Source organism: Pteropus vampyrus, unplaced genomic scaffold (genome assembly GCF_000151845.1).
Source record: "Pteropus vampyrus isolate Shadow unplaced genomic scaffold, Pvam_2.0 Scaffold23, whole genome shotgun sequence".
Classification (NCBI taxonomy): domain Eukaryota; kingdom Metazoa; phylum Chordata; class Mammalia; order Chiroptera; family Pteropodidae; genus Pteropus; species Pteropus vampyrus.
In genome coordinates this window covers 10,480,866-10,495,369 of record NW_011888804.1, presented here as the reverse complement: position 1 = coordinate 10,495,369, position 14,504 = coordinate 10,480,866, and the positions used below count along the sequence as shown (strand labels likewise).

At 55.8% G+C, this 14,504-nt stretch overlaps 1 protein-coding gene across 1 annotated transcript; it reads left to right on the top strand.

Annotated features, from left to right (window-relative positions):
* The first annotated feature begins 903 nt into the window (after window positions 1-903).
* On the top strand, window positions 904-6,301 carry LOC105289320 (RIMS-binding protein 3A-like). Its single transcript, XM_011355944.2, has one exon. It carries the CDS (start codon window positions 904-906, stop codon window positions 5,833-5,835), a length of 4,932 nt encoding a protein of 1,643 aa, XP_011354246.1. The 3' UTR covers window positions 5,836-6,301.
* The last annotated feature ends 8,203 nt before the right edge of the window (window positions 6,302-14,504 follow it).

Below are 14,504 nucleotides of genomic sequence, written 5' to 3'. Positions count from 1 at the left end.
GGGGTCCTCACAGCTATGACCTGAGATTGGGCAAATATAGCCAGAATGCTCATAGACTCTGGAGGCATAATTTTGCAGGTTTGAATTTCCATTCAATTACTTCTGGGCTGTGTGACCACGGAGATGTCAGTATCTCTCAGAGCATCCTTGCAGGATGATTCAGGGCTTTGGTCCCTGAAGAAGCCCTACTTCCATGTCTCAATTGGCACCATGCCCAGGCTATGGGCTCAGAACTTCCCATCTTTAAAATGGGCATAGGAGGTTTAAATAGATAATGGCATGCAAGTGCTTAGCACCACAGGGGGCCTTGGAAGAGTAGGCCCTGTGGAGGTGCAGGAACCAGAGGTACCTTCCCCTAGCTGAGGGCCAAGTTTGGGCATACCCTGTCGCAATGTTCAGCCACCTAGGCCAAATATACTACCTGAACTTGTGGCAAGGCCAGGCTGAGTCAGTGATCTTGACCATCTGTGATCTTGACCCACACAGCGAGCCCCTTTCTCTAGGCCCAGAGGAGCAGCCTGGCTTCCCATCAGCCCATTGACCTAAAAGGGATTGGAGAGCGCCTGGGAAAGTATCGGGATGGGTCGCAAGGGACATGGTGCCAAAAACAGGGAACGGCCTGGGGTCAGAAAGACCCCTGGGCATCCTGGGAAGGACATGGGCTGGACTGAATAGGGGTGTTGAGAGCCCAGCCCTGGCGTAAGCAGCCTCATGAGGATCTAGGGCTGGTGCACCCACAGCACGGGGTGGAAGAACATGCACAGGGGCGGAAGTGGCACGTGGAGACCACCAGGGACGCCGGAAGGGGCACGCGGGGCGGTTGGCCTTGGCCGGGTAGGCGGCCGTTGACGAGCAGCGGCCTGGGCCAGGCAATGTCAGGCGTCTGGCCGGGCCGTGGCCACCATGACCAAGGACTCGCCCAACCCTTCGGGTGGCAGCCGCGTGACACCCAAGAAGCCAGCTAGTCCAGGCGCGGCGGCGGCGGTGCTAGAGGAGCAGAGACGGGAGCTGGAGAAGTTGCGGGCGGAGCTGGAGGCGGAGCGGGCTCGCGGGCTGGCGGAGCGGCGGCGCTTCGCGGCCCAGGCGCGCCAGCTGCGGGAGACGGCTGAGCGGGAGCGGCAGCAGCTGGTTGACCATCTGCGCTCCAAATGGGAGGCACAACGCTGTCGGGAGCTGCGGCAGCTGCAGGAGAAGGTGCTGCGGGAACGCGAGGCCGAGATCCGGCAGCTGCTGCGTTGGAAGGAGGCCGAGATGCGGCAGCTACAGCAGCTGCTGCACCGCGAGCGTGATGGCGTCGTGCGCCAGGCCCGGGAGCTGCAGCGCCAGCTGGCCGAGGAACTGGTGAACCGAGGCTATTGCGGCCGCGCGGGGGCGCCCGAAGTCGCCGCCGCGCAGTGCCGCTGTCGCCTGCAGGAAGTGCTGGCGCAACTTCGCTGGGAAACAGACGGCGAGCAGGCCTCCCGCATCCGCCACCTACAGGAGGCGCTCGACGTAGAGCGCCAGCTCTTCCTCAAGTACATCCTGGAGCACTTCCGCTGGCACCCGGCTTTGTCCCGGCCCCCCGACCCCCAGGCTGTGCAATTTTCGGAAGTGCCGCACCCCGACACCGCCTGCAACTCTCGCCGCCTCCCAAAGTCCGCCTGTCGACTCGAATCCCTTGGCAGCCTGAGCGCCGGCGTCCGCGTGCGCTCGCGCTCCCTTGATCTGGTGCCCATGGCGTGCTCCAACTCCCCAGGCAGCCTGCTCCCTACGCGCGCCAGCTCCCTTGATTCCTTGGCACCAGCGCGTTCCCGCTCGCTCGACAGCACCCTGAGTCGCCCAAAGGCTCCTGAATCCGAGGAGCGGGCCTCCTCCTCTCCAGACACGTCCATCCTGGGCTCCCCGAGCCCCCCGCCGCCTCCACCGCCGCCGCCGCCGCCACCGCCGCCGCCACCACCACCACCACCACCACCATCGGAGCACAGGGGACCTAGCGACCCGCCAAGAGAAGACTCCGGGAGCCAGCCCTGCGAGGCCTTGACCCTTTCGCCGCTGAGCTTGGACTACCAGGAGCTGGTGAAGCAGAACTCGGAACTGTCCCAGGCATTGCAGGTGCTGGCGCGCCGCTGCTCTGGCCTGCATGCAGAGAACATGCAGCTGCGGCGCGCAGGCTTCCCAGACAAGGAGGACGAGAAGGTGAAGCGGCTCAAGGTGAAGCATGCGGAGCTAACAGGCCTGGCGCGGCGCCTAGAAGACCGGGCCCGCAAGCTGCAAGAAACCAACCTGCGGGCTGTGAGCGCGCCTGTGCCTGGCGAGAGCCGCGCTGGCCTGGAGCTGTGCCAGGCCTTCGCCCGCCAACGCTCTCGGGACTTGTCGGAGCAGGCGAGCGCGCTGCTGGCCAAGGACAAACAGATAGAAGAGCTGCAGCAGGAGTGTCGCTTGCTGCAGGCACACGTCGCCTCGGGCCTCGGCAGCGCCCCGCACCCTAGTGGGGGTGCGGCCAGCGCCCAGTGGCTCAACATCAGCGACTTGGACCGGCTGCAGCGCGAGTCCCAACGGGAGGTGCTTCGCCTGCAGAGGCAGTTGACGCTGCAGCAGGCCACCTGCAGAGCCCGGGCGGAGGCGGGCGGCCAGAGTGCACCCTGCGAGGATGCGCGGCGCCAAGTGCAGGCGCTGGAGCGCGAGCTGGGCGCGCGGCGGCGCGAGTGCGAGGAGCTCGGTGCGCAGGCGGCGGAGGCGAGGCGGCGCGGCGAGGAGGCAGAGGCGCAGCTGCAGGCGGCGCTACGAGAGGGCGCCTGGCTGGCCAAGGAGAACGCGCGACTGCAGGCCCAGGCAGACTGGATGCGGAAGGTGGCGGCGGAGAACAACGATGTGCGCAGGCAGCTGTGCCGCGCGTGCCAGGAGCGGGATGCCACCGGCTTGCTGGCGGAGCAGCTGCTGCAGCAGGCGGCACGCGGGCAGGACAAGCAGCAACAGCTGCAGCATGACCTGCAGAAGGCCCTGAGTGATCTCCAGGCTGCTCGAGAGGAGATGCGGGCGCTGCAATGTCAGCCTGGTCACCCTCCCCAGGAACCCTGGGAGGCGCCCCCAGCTCCGGATTCTCAAGGCAAGAATAGCAGAAGGACTAGGTTCCAGCCAGAGCCTGAAGACCAAGCATCATCACAGCCCAGCAGAGACAAACAGGAGAAAGAAACCTCTCTGTTGGAGAGCCCAGTTGCCCTTGGGGACCCAGTCAGTGCCCCCCAAGTGCCAGAAAGAGTTCCAGCCAGCCAACCTCTGGACTCCAGCCCCCAAGCCAAGAAAACCAGCTCCCAGTCGAACTCCTCCTCAGAGGTGGAGTCCATATGGGCCACCGTGCCATCTTGCCCTGCTCTGGACATGGACACAGCCAGTGAGGTGGAGGATCTGGATCCAGACAGTGTGTCTTCAACGCTGGAAGTGGGGGACTCAGAGGCCCCTGCCACCCTCAAGCTCAAGATCTTCCTGGTTCGATATAGCTATAACCCATTCGAGGGGCCCAATGAACACCCTGAGAGTGAGCTGCCCCTCACAGCTGGGGATTACGTATATATCTTTGGAGACATGGATGAAGATGGCTTCTATGAAGGGGAGCTTGAGGATGGCCGGCGGGGTCTGGTGCCTTCCAACCTGGTAGAGCAGATTCCAGACAGTGACATCTTTGGCTGCCTGCCCCCAGAGTCCCCAGACCTTGGCCCCACTCAGGTCCCAGCTGGGCAGGGCAAAGCTTCAAAGGAAGGCACTGGTCACAGCTTATTGCCTGGGAAAACTCAGGGAGCTGTGGACAGAGGGACGTGCCAGAAAAAGGTGGGCTCCAAGACAGAAGTGGCAATAGAGATCTCAGATGCCAAGACAGAAGATGGCTGGCTTGGTTTGCTGCAGAGTGTGGAGGAGCAGGACTTCTCCAGACCCCTTCTGGGGGCCAAAGGGGTCCTTTGTGTGGCCCCCAAGCAACTACACCTGCAGAATGTTGCAGCCACATCGGCTGAGATCACCTGGGTCTACAGCAGCAGCAGCCATCCCCACGTGGTGTACCTTGATGACCAGGAGCATGCCCTGACCCCAGCAGGTGTGAGCTGCTACACCTTTCAAAACCTGCATCCCAGCACGCGGTACCAGGCGCGGGTGGAGGTGCAGCTGCCATGGGACTCACTGCAGACACACTGGGAAACCATGTCTTCCACCATCACCTTCGACACACCTTTGGCAGGACCCCCTGACCCTCCACTGGACGTGCTGGTGGAACACCACACCTCCCCAGGCCTCCTGGTGGTCAGCTGGCTCCCAGTGACCATCGATTCTGCCGGATCCTCCAATGGAGTCCAGGTCACTGGCTATGCTGTGTATGCCGATGGGCTCAAGGTTTCAGAGGTCACTGATGCCACTGCTGGGAGCACCCTGTTGGAATCATCCCAGCTCCAGCTGCCCCTGATGTGCCAGAAGGTCTCGGTGAGAACCATGTCACTTTGTGGGGAGTCCCTGGATTCGGTGCCAGCTCAGATCCCTCAGGACTGTGTCACCTGTAAACGATTACCAGAGAACTCTCCCTTTAGCTATACATGTGGCGACCAATTCCCATGCAGAGTCACCTTCCCCGTTTGCCCTCAGAGGCTGGCACTGGCTCCCCTGATTGCCAAAGCCAGCTCTCACACCCCCGGAAGCTGTGGGGAGCCCCGGGCTGAGTTCCTAGAAGCATTCCCTGAAGAACTGCCAGAGAGGCACTCCCCAGTGCGTAACCTGAGTTCAGAAAGAGAATATCCAAGTGCAAAGGCTGGCAGCCAAGGCCAGGGGCCCACAGAAGCTTGGGAGGTATGCAGAAAGGAGGTGTTATTTCAGAAGAGTCCCCAGAATTACAGGCTGCCTCTGCCCAGTAGCCAGTCTGAGGAGGAAGAAGACCACTACCAGCACAGGGGCACCAGCCAAAGCCCTGCTCTGGGAGTTGTCCATCTGTCCCCCAAGTGGGGGCCTGGGAAAGAACTATGTCAGGAAAAGGCCACCCTTGAGAAGGACCTCAGGCAAAAGCAAGATGCCCAAGTGTTCACCGCTCCCCAGCTGGGCACAAGCCAACGATTCGTGTCTGACTTTCGCAACATTTTGCAGAAGGCGGAGGCAGTGTGCTTCGGTCCGTGGGGCACAGAGAGACAAGAGCAGAGAAGGGAGCTTAGGGCCCAGAGCGGGCGAGGTCAGGCTCTGGGTAGCAAGAGGGAATGCCAGCTCCATGAGCCCAGCTCAGTGCTTTGTCCAGCTCCATCCAACAAAGTCATTAAGATGTCCAGGGATGGCCCCCCACAGCTGGGGGTAGGCGTGGACACTCCGGTCAGGGTTTTTGTGGCCCTCTTTGATTATGACCCCCTAGTGATGTCTGCCAACCCCGAGGTTGCAGAGGAGGAGCTGGCCTTTCAGAAAGGGCAATTGCTGAGAGTGTGGGGCTCTCTGGACCCACATGGCTTCTACCATGGTGAATGCAATGGGCAAGTGGGCAACATCCCTGGGCACCTGGTGGCTGAAGCAGAGTCAGGCATGGAGCAGACTGACAGGAGGCGGCATTTGCCAGCGCAGGGGCACACACCCTCTGTGGCCCACCTCGATGATTTTCGTGGACTCACCAGGAGGCCGCCACTGTGGACTCCGACAACCATGATGGCAGCTCTGGACTATGACCCCAAGGACAGGCGAGGAGGGGGCCTGGTGAAGGGCAAGCTATCGCTGAAAGCAGGGGACGTAGTCACAGTCTATGGGCCTGTAGATGACAAGGGATTCTATTATGGGGAATCAGGCGGTCACAGAGGCCTAGTCCCAGCTCACCTGCTGGATCACATGTCCCTCCATGGAGAGTGAGCAAGGCTACCCATGGGGGTAGTAGCCTCTGGCCACCAGCGCCCCACCAGAGGAGAAGCAAGCATGTGGACCCTTCCACCAACACCCCTCCTCCCCTCTGTGATCACCCCACTATGTGAAATTGATGACAGTCGTCAGGCATCCCCTAGCCTCTGAGAGCAACAGGGCTTAAGTCTGAACTGAGCTGTTTCCAAAAAAAAAACAGGACACTCAGCCCCTAGAGTGTGACAGGCTGGTTTGGCGTTGTTGGTAACTCCAACAGGCATTTGAAGAAGTGCCTTTCTGTGCTCAGTATGCGTTTTCTTTAGGAGGTGAACATTATTCATCCATTGCCTTGTATGAAAGTCTCAAGAAAAGCCTGCCTCTTAAAAAAAAAATGTGACTAGAATGTTATTTTTCTATCTTATGTTCAACCCCTCATTAAAATGTTGATAGAAAAAAGAAAAAAGAATATTTTAGAAGTGAAAGCACAACCAAGGGAAACATGAGCCTTCCTCTCCTCCCTGTCTTCTGTTAAGGGGCCTACAAGGGCTACAGACATATTTTCCCAGCTGTGGGAGTAGGAAGGGCACCCCCTTGCTGTTTAGGAGAACCTAACACAGGGTCTGTTTTCAGGGCTGCCGAGGGCCCTGCCAGGAGCCAAGGCTGAGAAGCAGGGCCCCCACAGGTGTCCCTGCCCATGGGCTGTGTGTCCCTTTACGGAGGGTGGTGTCTGTGTCTACCAGCAGAGGGTCCCTTTCCCCAGCACTTCCCTAGGAACCTCACTGGGAGGGCATGTCCACATTTGCCCCATTTTACAGAAGAGCTGCTGAGGTTTGGGGGGCCCCCCCAGGTTCCACAGCTCCAGAGCTCCTTCCTCCCATGGTCTTCTGGGGCGCCCCGTCTAGGAGAGTGAGGATAAGGGGTGGCCTTCATCCTTCTCTGCTTCTGTTTGATGTCCCTATGTTTCCCTAAATCCAACCACACTGCCAGAGGAAGGGCACCACCTTCCTGAGAGCAGGAGGAAGTTACTGGAAGCATTCCTGGGAGGAATCAGAGCCAGTCAGGTTCTTGAGGGACTTAGCGAATTGGGGCCAGAGGGTTCCACCACGCTGGCCCTGGGCTAAAGTGGGGAACAGAAAAAGGGACAGACCCAGGGGACGTCTCAACCTGACACACTTACTGCTGTCTTATTCTCAGAAAACACCGGAACCAACAAGGCAGCTGTGGTGTGCACACACACACTTGTGAGCAGGAGTCTGCAGGGGAGAAACTCCCCCTACCCCACCGCCCTCCGTCCACTGAGGGCCATGATCATCCTCTCTGAAGCTCACAACTACCCATTTTTACAGTGAGAAAGTAGGCTCAGAAGGCTGACCTGGGGAGGCAACCCAGACCAGCTCACAATTTTTTTTAATTGTGATAAAATATACATAACATAAATTTTACCATCTCAACCATTTTTTAAGTGTACAATTCAGTAGTGTTAATACATTTACATTGTCTTGCAACCAATTTCCAGAACTCTTTTTATCTTGCAAAACTAAAACTCTGTACCCATTAAACAACCACCACCATTCCCCTCTCTCCTTAGCTACTGGCAACCTCTAATCTATTTTCTCTCTATGACTTTGACTACCCTAGAGACCTCATATAATTTGGCTCATACAGTAAATTTGTCTTATTATGTCTTTCTTATTTCACTGAGCATAATGTCCTCAAGTTTCATCCATGTTGTAGCATGTGTGAGAATTTCATTTGTTTTTTAAGGCTGAATAATACTCCATTGTATGGACACACTACATTTTGGTTAGCCATTCATTCATCAGTGACACTTGGGTTGCTTCTACTTTTCTGGCTGTTGTGACTAGCGCTGCTATGAACATGAATGTACAAGTATTCTCAGCTTTCAGTTTTTCAAACCATCAGCTCAAACCCAGAATGGAACCTGAGGATGATGAACAACAAGGAAACTGCTATTGCAGGAGAGGACAGTCCAGCTGGCTCCTCCCAACTCCTGGGCGCTAGATTGGAGGTCTCGGTGCCCACGGGCTGAGGGGTGGGGACAAATATGGTTCCCATACACTGGAAGAGCAACAACAGTTTAGCAAGAGAATAGAATTTAAATCCATGAACTTTCAAAATTAAATACAATAACTAATTCCGTAAGAACCACAGATGTAACCCATACTATTCCGTCATTTTTCCTCATAATTTTTTATTTAACTTTATATTCTTTATATTACATCGACCAAGATTACCCTCCTATTTTTTTGAACAGCTGCAAGATCGTCCATTTCATGGCTGCGAAGTGGCACCCCCAACCCTCACTCCAAATCCCCATTTAATTTTCCTCCATGGCCCTCATCCATACCCGGCATGTTACCTATGATTTTTCTGTTGTCTGTGTTCCACCCCCACAGCCACTCCCCCACCAGAATGTAAGCCCCACAAAGAAAGGGACCTCTTTGGTTTGTTCATTGCCCATCACATAGTAGGTCATCAATAAATATATGCTGGATAAAGGAACACACTGTATGTGGCACCTGTGCTGGGCCCAGATACTGGCCTGCGCTCCAGGCATTTACACCACGCACTGGGCTGCTCCATGCACTAAAAAAGAGTAATACATGATACTGCACAAGAGAGGAAGTCTTTGCTGATTCTGACCCTGGGCACTGGGGCAGGTGAGGAGGAGGGCATCTTAGGCAGTGGGAACAAACAAAGCAAAGGGCCTGAGGCATGAGAATAATGAGTGATTGCACACTGGGGAAACTTGGGGAACAGTGGCATAGAAAGAGGAAAAGGGTTGGGGACAGGTGCCACCAGCTGGTAGAGTCCCTTCTGGGTTTCGAAGTCCCCTGGAGCTTCCTCATGCTGCCACTAGAGGGCAGCCTGGGCACACCGTGGGTTGCTCTCCAGGGACCCTGCACCTGGGCAAAACCAGAGCAGCTTGGGGCCACACCTGCCTGCGCAGACCCTGTAGCCGTGTCAGAGTGAGCCGGAAAAGTCTCCGATGCTGCAAGCCTGTGATTCAGACCCCATCTAGCCCTGTTTTCTCCTCCCCTCTCTCTGGGGAACCCATCCCACCCCATCTCCATACCCATAGGGGATATTCTTTCAGGGGAACTGGGACCAGTATCAGGCCTGGCAAGTCTGATTCCTGGCCACAGAAAAGCCTCCCTCTTCACTCTTCTTGCAGGCCCACTCCCACAAATCCTAGTTTCCCAGAGGCCTTGGGAGGTTTAGTGAATGAATAAAGAAGCACACAACCTGGTGGCCTGTGGGAGGCAGAGCCACCCCACCGAGTGAGTGGTGGCACAGTTGGACTCTGGAACCCAGCCAACTGCGTCTGAACCCTGGTCTGCCAGTAGACAGCTGGGAGGCCTTTCTGAGCCTCAGTTTCCTCATCCATGGCAGGGCCGAGGGGGTTGTTTTGAGAAGATCCTGTGTGCAGAGTACTTGGTCCAGGATCAAGACCCAAAGGAAGCCCTAGAAAGCTGGTGAGGATACAGGTGGCAGGAGTCTAGGGCAGGGGTAGATGGTCCTGGGTCCAGCCTGCCTCCTCCAAGGGCACTGAGAACCAGAAGACTTTGATTAAAGGCAAGGGGAGGCCATGCAGGTCTAGTGAGGTGGGTAGATGGGAAGGAATAGATGCCTGGTCATGGCCTGCACTGGGCCTCTCCCTGACTGACCAGATGACCTGGAGGCTCAAAGCCTGTCCAGGCCAGTCCAGTAGGGAACAGGGGGATGGGAAGTCCAGCTGGCCAGAGGGCAGAGAAGCCTATAGTAGTCAAAGGTGCAGCAGTCAGGGAATCTAGAGGGTTCTAGAGAGAGGGTCACTGAGCCTGACCTGGCACTCTCCACTTCCGCCCAGGGCCCTCTGGTCAGGGCAGGTCTCAGCACCTCGCCAGTCTTCCCCCAACAGAGAAGAGGCTTTCAGACATTTCTCATCATTTCCTGCTCTCACTCTCCGCATACTGGATGGCACAAAAGCAGCATGAAGATAACCAAACAGCTCTTAGTCTTTCCCACAATCCACTTGCCATGGGAACCCCCATCCTGCTGGAGCACCCCGGGACTAGTTCATTCATCACCCTCTACCTCAGCCACTGTGGATTTTCAAAACATAAGGTTAACTGATCAATTTCAGAGTTATTATATGAAATCTGTGCCCACAAGAACATACCATGAAAGACAATATAAAAAGCTCAGATTCCATCTTTTGGTCACGCCCCCTCTCTCTGTCTCAGCCCATGGTGGTCGGATTTAGAGGCTGGGTGGGGGCATATAGAAGGTCAGGGGTTCTACCTAAGATAGAACATGCTGGGTCAACTTCAGGCTTGTAAGACCAAGCATATTGCCAGGTAGCGCTGACTCCAGGAACCCAGGCACGGAGGGTTCCTGGGACCATGGTGCCACCACTGGCACCCCAGCCGGCTCCACAGGTCCAGTCAGCTTCGGGCTCAGCCCCATCTGTCCCTGTCCCAGATGGTGTTTGGGGTCTGTTCTGAGCTGGAATGCCCTATATTTAGAGATCCTCTCATTCAAAAGCCCTGGCCTCTGATACCTGACTATAGGTGTGTATATCCCACCGTGCCCCAAACTCCCAAGGTAAACTCCCTTAAAATCCTTTAGTAACTGACCACCTGACTGGCTGTGCCCACATGGCTGGACTTCCAGGACCCCAAGGGGGACCCCACTGGCCACTTCCCCTTGGTTAGGGTCTTTGGCTAGAGGGTGCCCTCCTAGGAGCTTGTCCCCTCTGGCTCAGCCTGAGAGTTGGGTGGAGGCTGGATCTGAATCCTGGACCACCTGGTCAGTCAACCTCACGGAGTTCTTTGACTCTCGTCCTCAGTTTCTTCTTCCCTAAAGTTGGCCTTCTGGCTGCCCTGCCCCTTCAGTCAGCTCACTCCAAGTTGTCCTTCAAAAGTGCCCTTCTTCCTATCTTGGGCAGCCTTCCCCAACTCACTCCACCCTCACTGAGTTTACATGTCCCTCCCATATGCATGGACAGCCCCCAGGCAAAATCCCTGTGCCCTGGAATTATTTACTCTGTCACCTTCCCCAACAGAGTGCCTCTTACTCCAGGTTGCCTGCTCAATGTAGGCATTGGGATCTGGTGTGGACCTGGTGTGGAGCTCGCATTGGGGTCTGTGTGCCAGCACATTCCTTCCTAAGTTAGGAAAGGCACCAACTGGCTTGTGACAGAGAAGCCCAAAAAAGGGTTGGCCTGGGGCTCTAGGTGGCCACGTTTCCCACTGAGAATTGACCTTTGCAAGCCCTCACCATGTGCCTTACCTCACGTACTGCCCACGGCAACCCTACCCAGATGGTGTAATTATTTCCCCCTTGTACAGATGGAGAAACTCAGGCTCTGAGAGGAGAGGTCATTCATCAAGGTCGTTCAGTGAGTCCAGGCAGAGCCAGGGTCTGAGCCCAGGTGTATCCTTTTGCCCCTAGCCCTTATCTGAAGGAGTCCTGCCCTAGCCTGGGGGCAGGGCCTGGGTCTAGGGAGGAGGCCAGAGGGAAGGAGAGTCAGAAACTCGAATTGAAGAACCGATAGGGGGAGGGTGGGAGGTTCTGGGAGTGGCCAGTTGTTAGGGCTTGGGCAACAGGGTACTCGGTGGAGCTACACTGGGCGGAAAGGGGCAGTGGGGCAGGCACAGGCCTGCTGAGTCAGAGATGCCCCAGGGTCTTCAGGAAAGGCATCTGGAAGGTGGCCCTGGGCTGGGGCTAGTGAAAGCACCCCAAGATGGTGGGCCCAGGGGTTGAATTGGGTGCTGAGGCCCCACCCCAGGACCATCAGGATTTAAGGAGAAAGAGGCCTCCGAGAGGATAGGGGGCCACATTTTCCAGAAGGAGGGAGTGGTCAGCCTCCACAAGGTCAGGCAAGATAAGGGCCGCTGGGCCCAGCCTCCCTCGTGACTATGACCAGAGGCTTCTGTCCCAGCCTAGGGGCTTCCTGGTGTCCTGGCCATGAGGAAGCTGGCCCCCTCCCACTCTGCCACAGGAAGCCCCACTGGGCCCTGGTGATGGGGGAAAGTCTCCCAGAAGAAAACTGGAAAGCTGGAATTTGAAAAATCCAAGACTGTACAGGGGCCATTCCCACCCTTTGTCTACAGGAGCAGAGCCCTCAGGAGGTTCTCGGTGTCCCAGGACCCTGTCCTCCAGGGAGAAATGAGGAGGGGTCTGCAGATATGGCTATCAGCTAGCTCCATTTTGCAGGTGGGAAAACTAAGGCCAACTGACAGAGGTCAGTTCTGAGGCAGCTGACTGTCAGTTCTGGGGTAGCTGACTGGTCAGTGGTATAGTCAGGATTTAGATCCAGGGGTCTCTCCATGGCTTCCCCCAGAAACACAACCCTGCCAGCCATCACCTCCACCCTGCCCATCTCAGAGCCACAACCAGGCCCCCTCCTTCATCCATCCATTCACTTGAGTCAGGTGCTGTTCAGGCACAGGGGCCATAGCATCCTGCAGGCAGACCCCAGAAGAGACCCTAACAGTCTAATGGGGGAGGAGACCAGGAAACCAAAGGGCTGGTTGAGGCTTGAGCAGGAGCAGAAGGCCCAGGGCCTGGGGGAGTTTTCCACCAAGCAGGGGGCAATCAAAGCTTCTCAAGAAAGGGAGGACTCATTGAGGTTTTTCTTTCTCTTTATTTCATAACCGTTTTTCTGAAAAATAACAAAAGTAATACATAGACATAACAATTCCAATAATACAGGAGTACCTAAGTTAAGTGTGAAGTCCTTCCTCACCCCTCCCCCATACCCCCTTTTCCTGCCCCAGCTTTCTATAGGGATATATAAGCATATATAGGAATGGAAGCAGGTATATAATTTTTAAAAATCATAAATGTAATTACATTGTACACACTGTTCTGCATCTTGCTTCTTCCACTTAGCAAGATGTCTTGGCTAACTTACCAATAAACCTTCCCCAGAGCGACTGGGCCCCTTTTTTTTTTCATCTTTCTTTGCCTGTGTGCCTGGTGACAGTATTGCCACCTCCAACTGGGTTTCCAAGGCCTTCCCTGGGTTACTGGTGGACTGGGCTCCTTCACGTGCCCCCAACACGAGCCTGGGCTGACAGTGCTCCCCACACTAGGCTCTCATTATATCACACGGTCCCATGTGCATGGCGCCTGCCCTGCCAGCCTCCTCTGGGTGCCTCAAAAAGCTCTCCCTCCCTTCTGGAACTTGCACATGCCACTCCCCTGCCTGGCTTCACCCTGCTTCCCACTCGAGTTTGGCCTTCAGGTCTCACCTATTGATTCATGGATGCATCAGATCATTATCGATCACATGGATACCTGGCCTGGTCCCAGACATCGGCTGCCAGTGGTGAGTAGTGGATGATCCTGGCTCTCATGGATGGAGCTCTCATTCTAGTGAGGGCGAGACGGTGAGCAAGGAAGCATATACATCAATAAGGATGGTGCAGGACTGGGAGGAAAAGAGGGAGAGAGGATTGAGAGTGAAGGGTGGCTGTTTTAGAAAGAGCAGTTGGGGAAAAAATCACACCAGGAGTGACACTGGAGCTGATGCTGAAGAAAGGCATGCCAGGCAGAGGGAAGAGTGTGGGCAAAACCCCTTCCCTGACCCTACACACCAGGGCAGTCAGTTGCCCTGTTATGACCCTGCAAAGCAGTCTGCACCTCTCTCTGCCCAGCTCTGCCCCGCTGTGAGCATTCTTCCATCCCTCCCCTTGAGGGTGGTCCTCCAGGGGCCAGGGCCCACTGCTGTGCTGTTCACCATCCAGGAACCCACCTCATCATACTGAGTGAGTGTCAGCAACTGTTGACTGAATGCAGTGGAATGTGCGTCCTCTCTTGGTCTCAGGGTGTCTGGCTCTGCCTGGGGTTGTGGATGACAAAGTGCGAGGAGGTGGGTGCTGAGGGAGGGGCCCAGTCGCTCTGGGGAAAATGTATGTTGGGTGTCTTTTCTTCAACTGATGTGCTGCTTTAAGAGGCTGCACCAAGCTCTTGCTTGTCAGAGGGGTCTAATTTGGAGCTTGGCTGTGTGACTTTGGGCAGGCGACCTTAACTTCTTTGAGCCTCAGTTTTCTCACCTATAAAATGGGGTAATAGTACCCCTCTCATAGGTAGTGATGAGGATCAGCAAGCACTGTGTGTAAAGTGCTTTGCCCACTGGTAGAGTGAAAATTTAATGATGGGAAACAGTATTAGCAATCAGAATTTGAGTACAGCTGTTGCTCCTGCAAGAAAGATTTGGTTTCTCAGATGAGTGACCTGAGTTTCTGCAGTGCCACTCTATATCCTGTGTGTATTACCTGCATTGCATTCCCTGTGACAAAGAATGAATGAACCCTATGTAGGTTGAGAAGCAGCAGGTGGGATACATTGTGGAAGGAGGGAAGCAAGGGTCAGGAGGAAATGCATTTATTTGTTTGACTTTTAATTGAGCACCTGGGTCTCATGACCTGGGTCTTGGATCTACAAGAATGAGCAAGGCAAAGTCCTTCTTCTCTCACGGCAACCACCCAGCAACAACATCAGGACCATATTGGGGGGAACAGCTGGGATCAGGAGAGATTTCCTGAAGGAGATGATGTCTGAGCTGAGTAGGAGCTCACCAGGCAGAGGTTGGGGAGAAGGAGAAAGGGTAGCCCAGGCAGAAGGAGCCCTGGGTGCTAATGCCTAGAAGTGGGAGGAGAATCATGGCATGT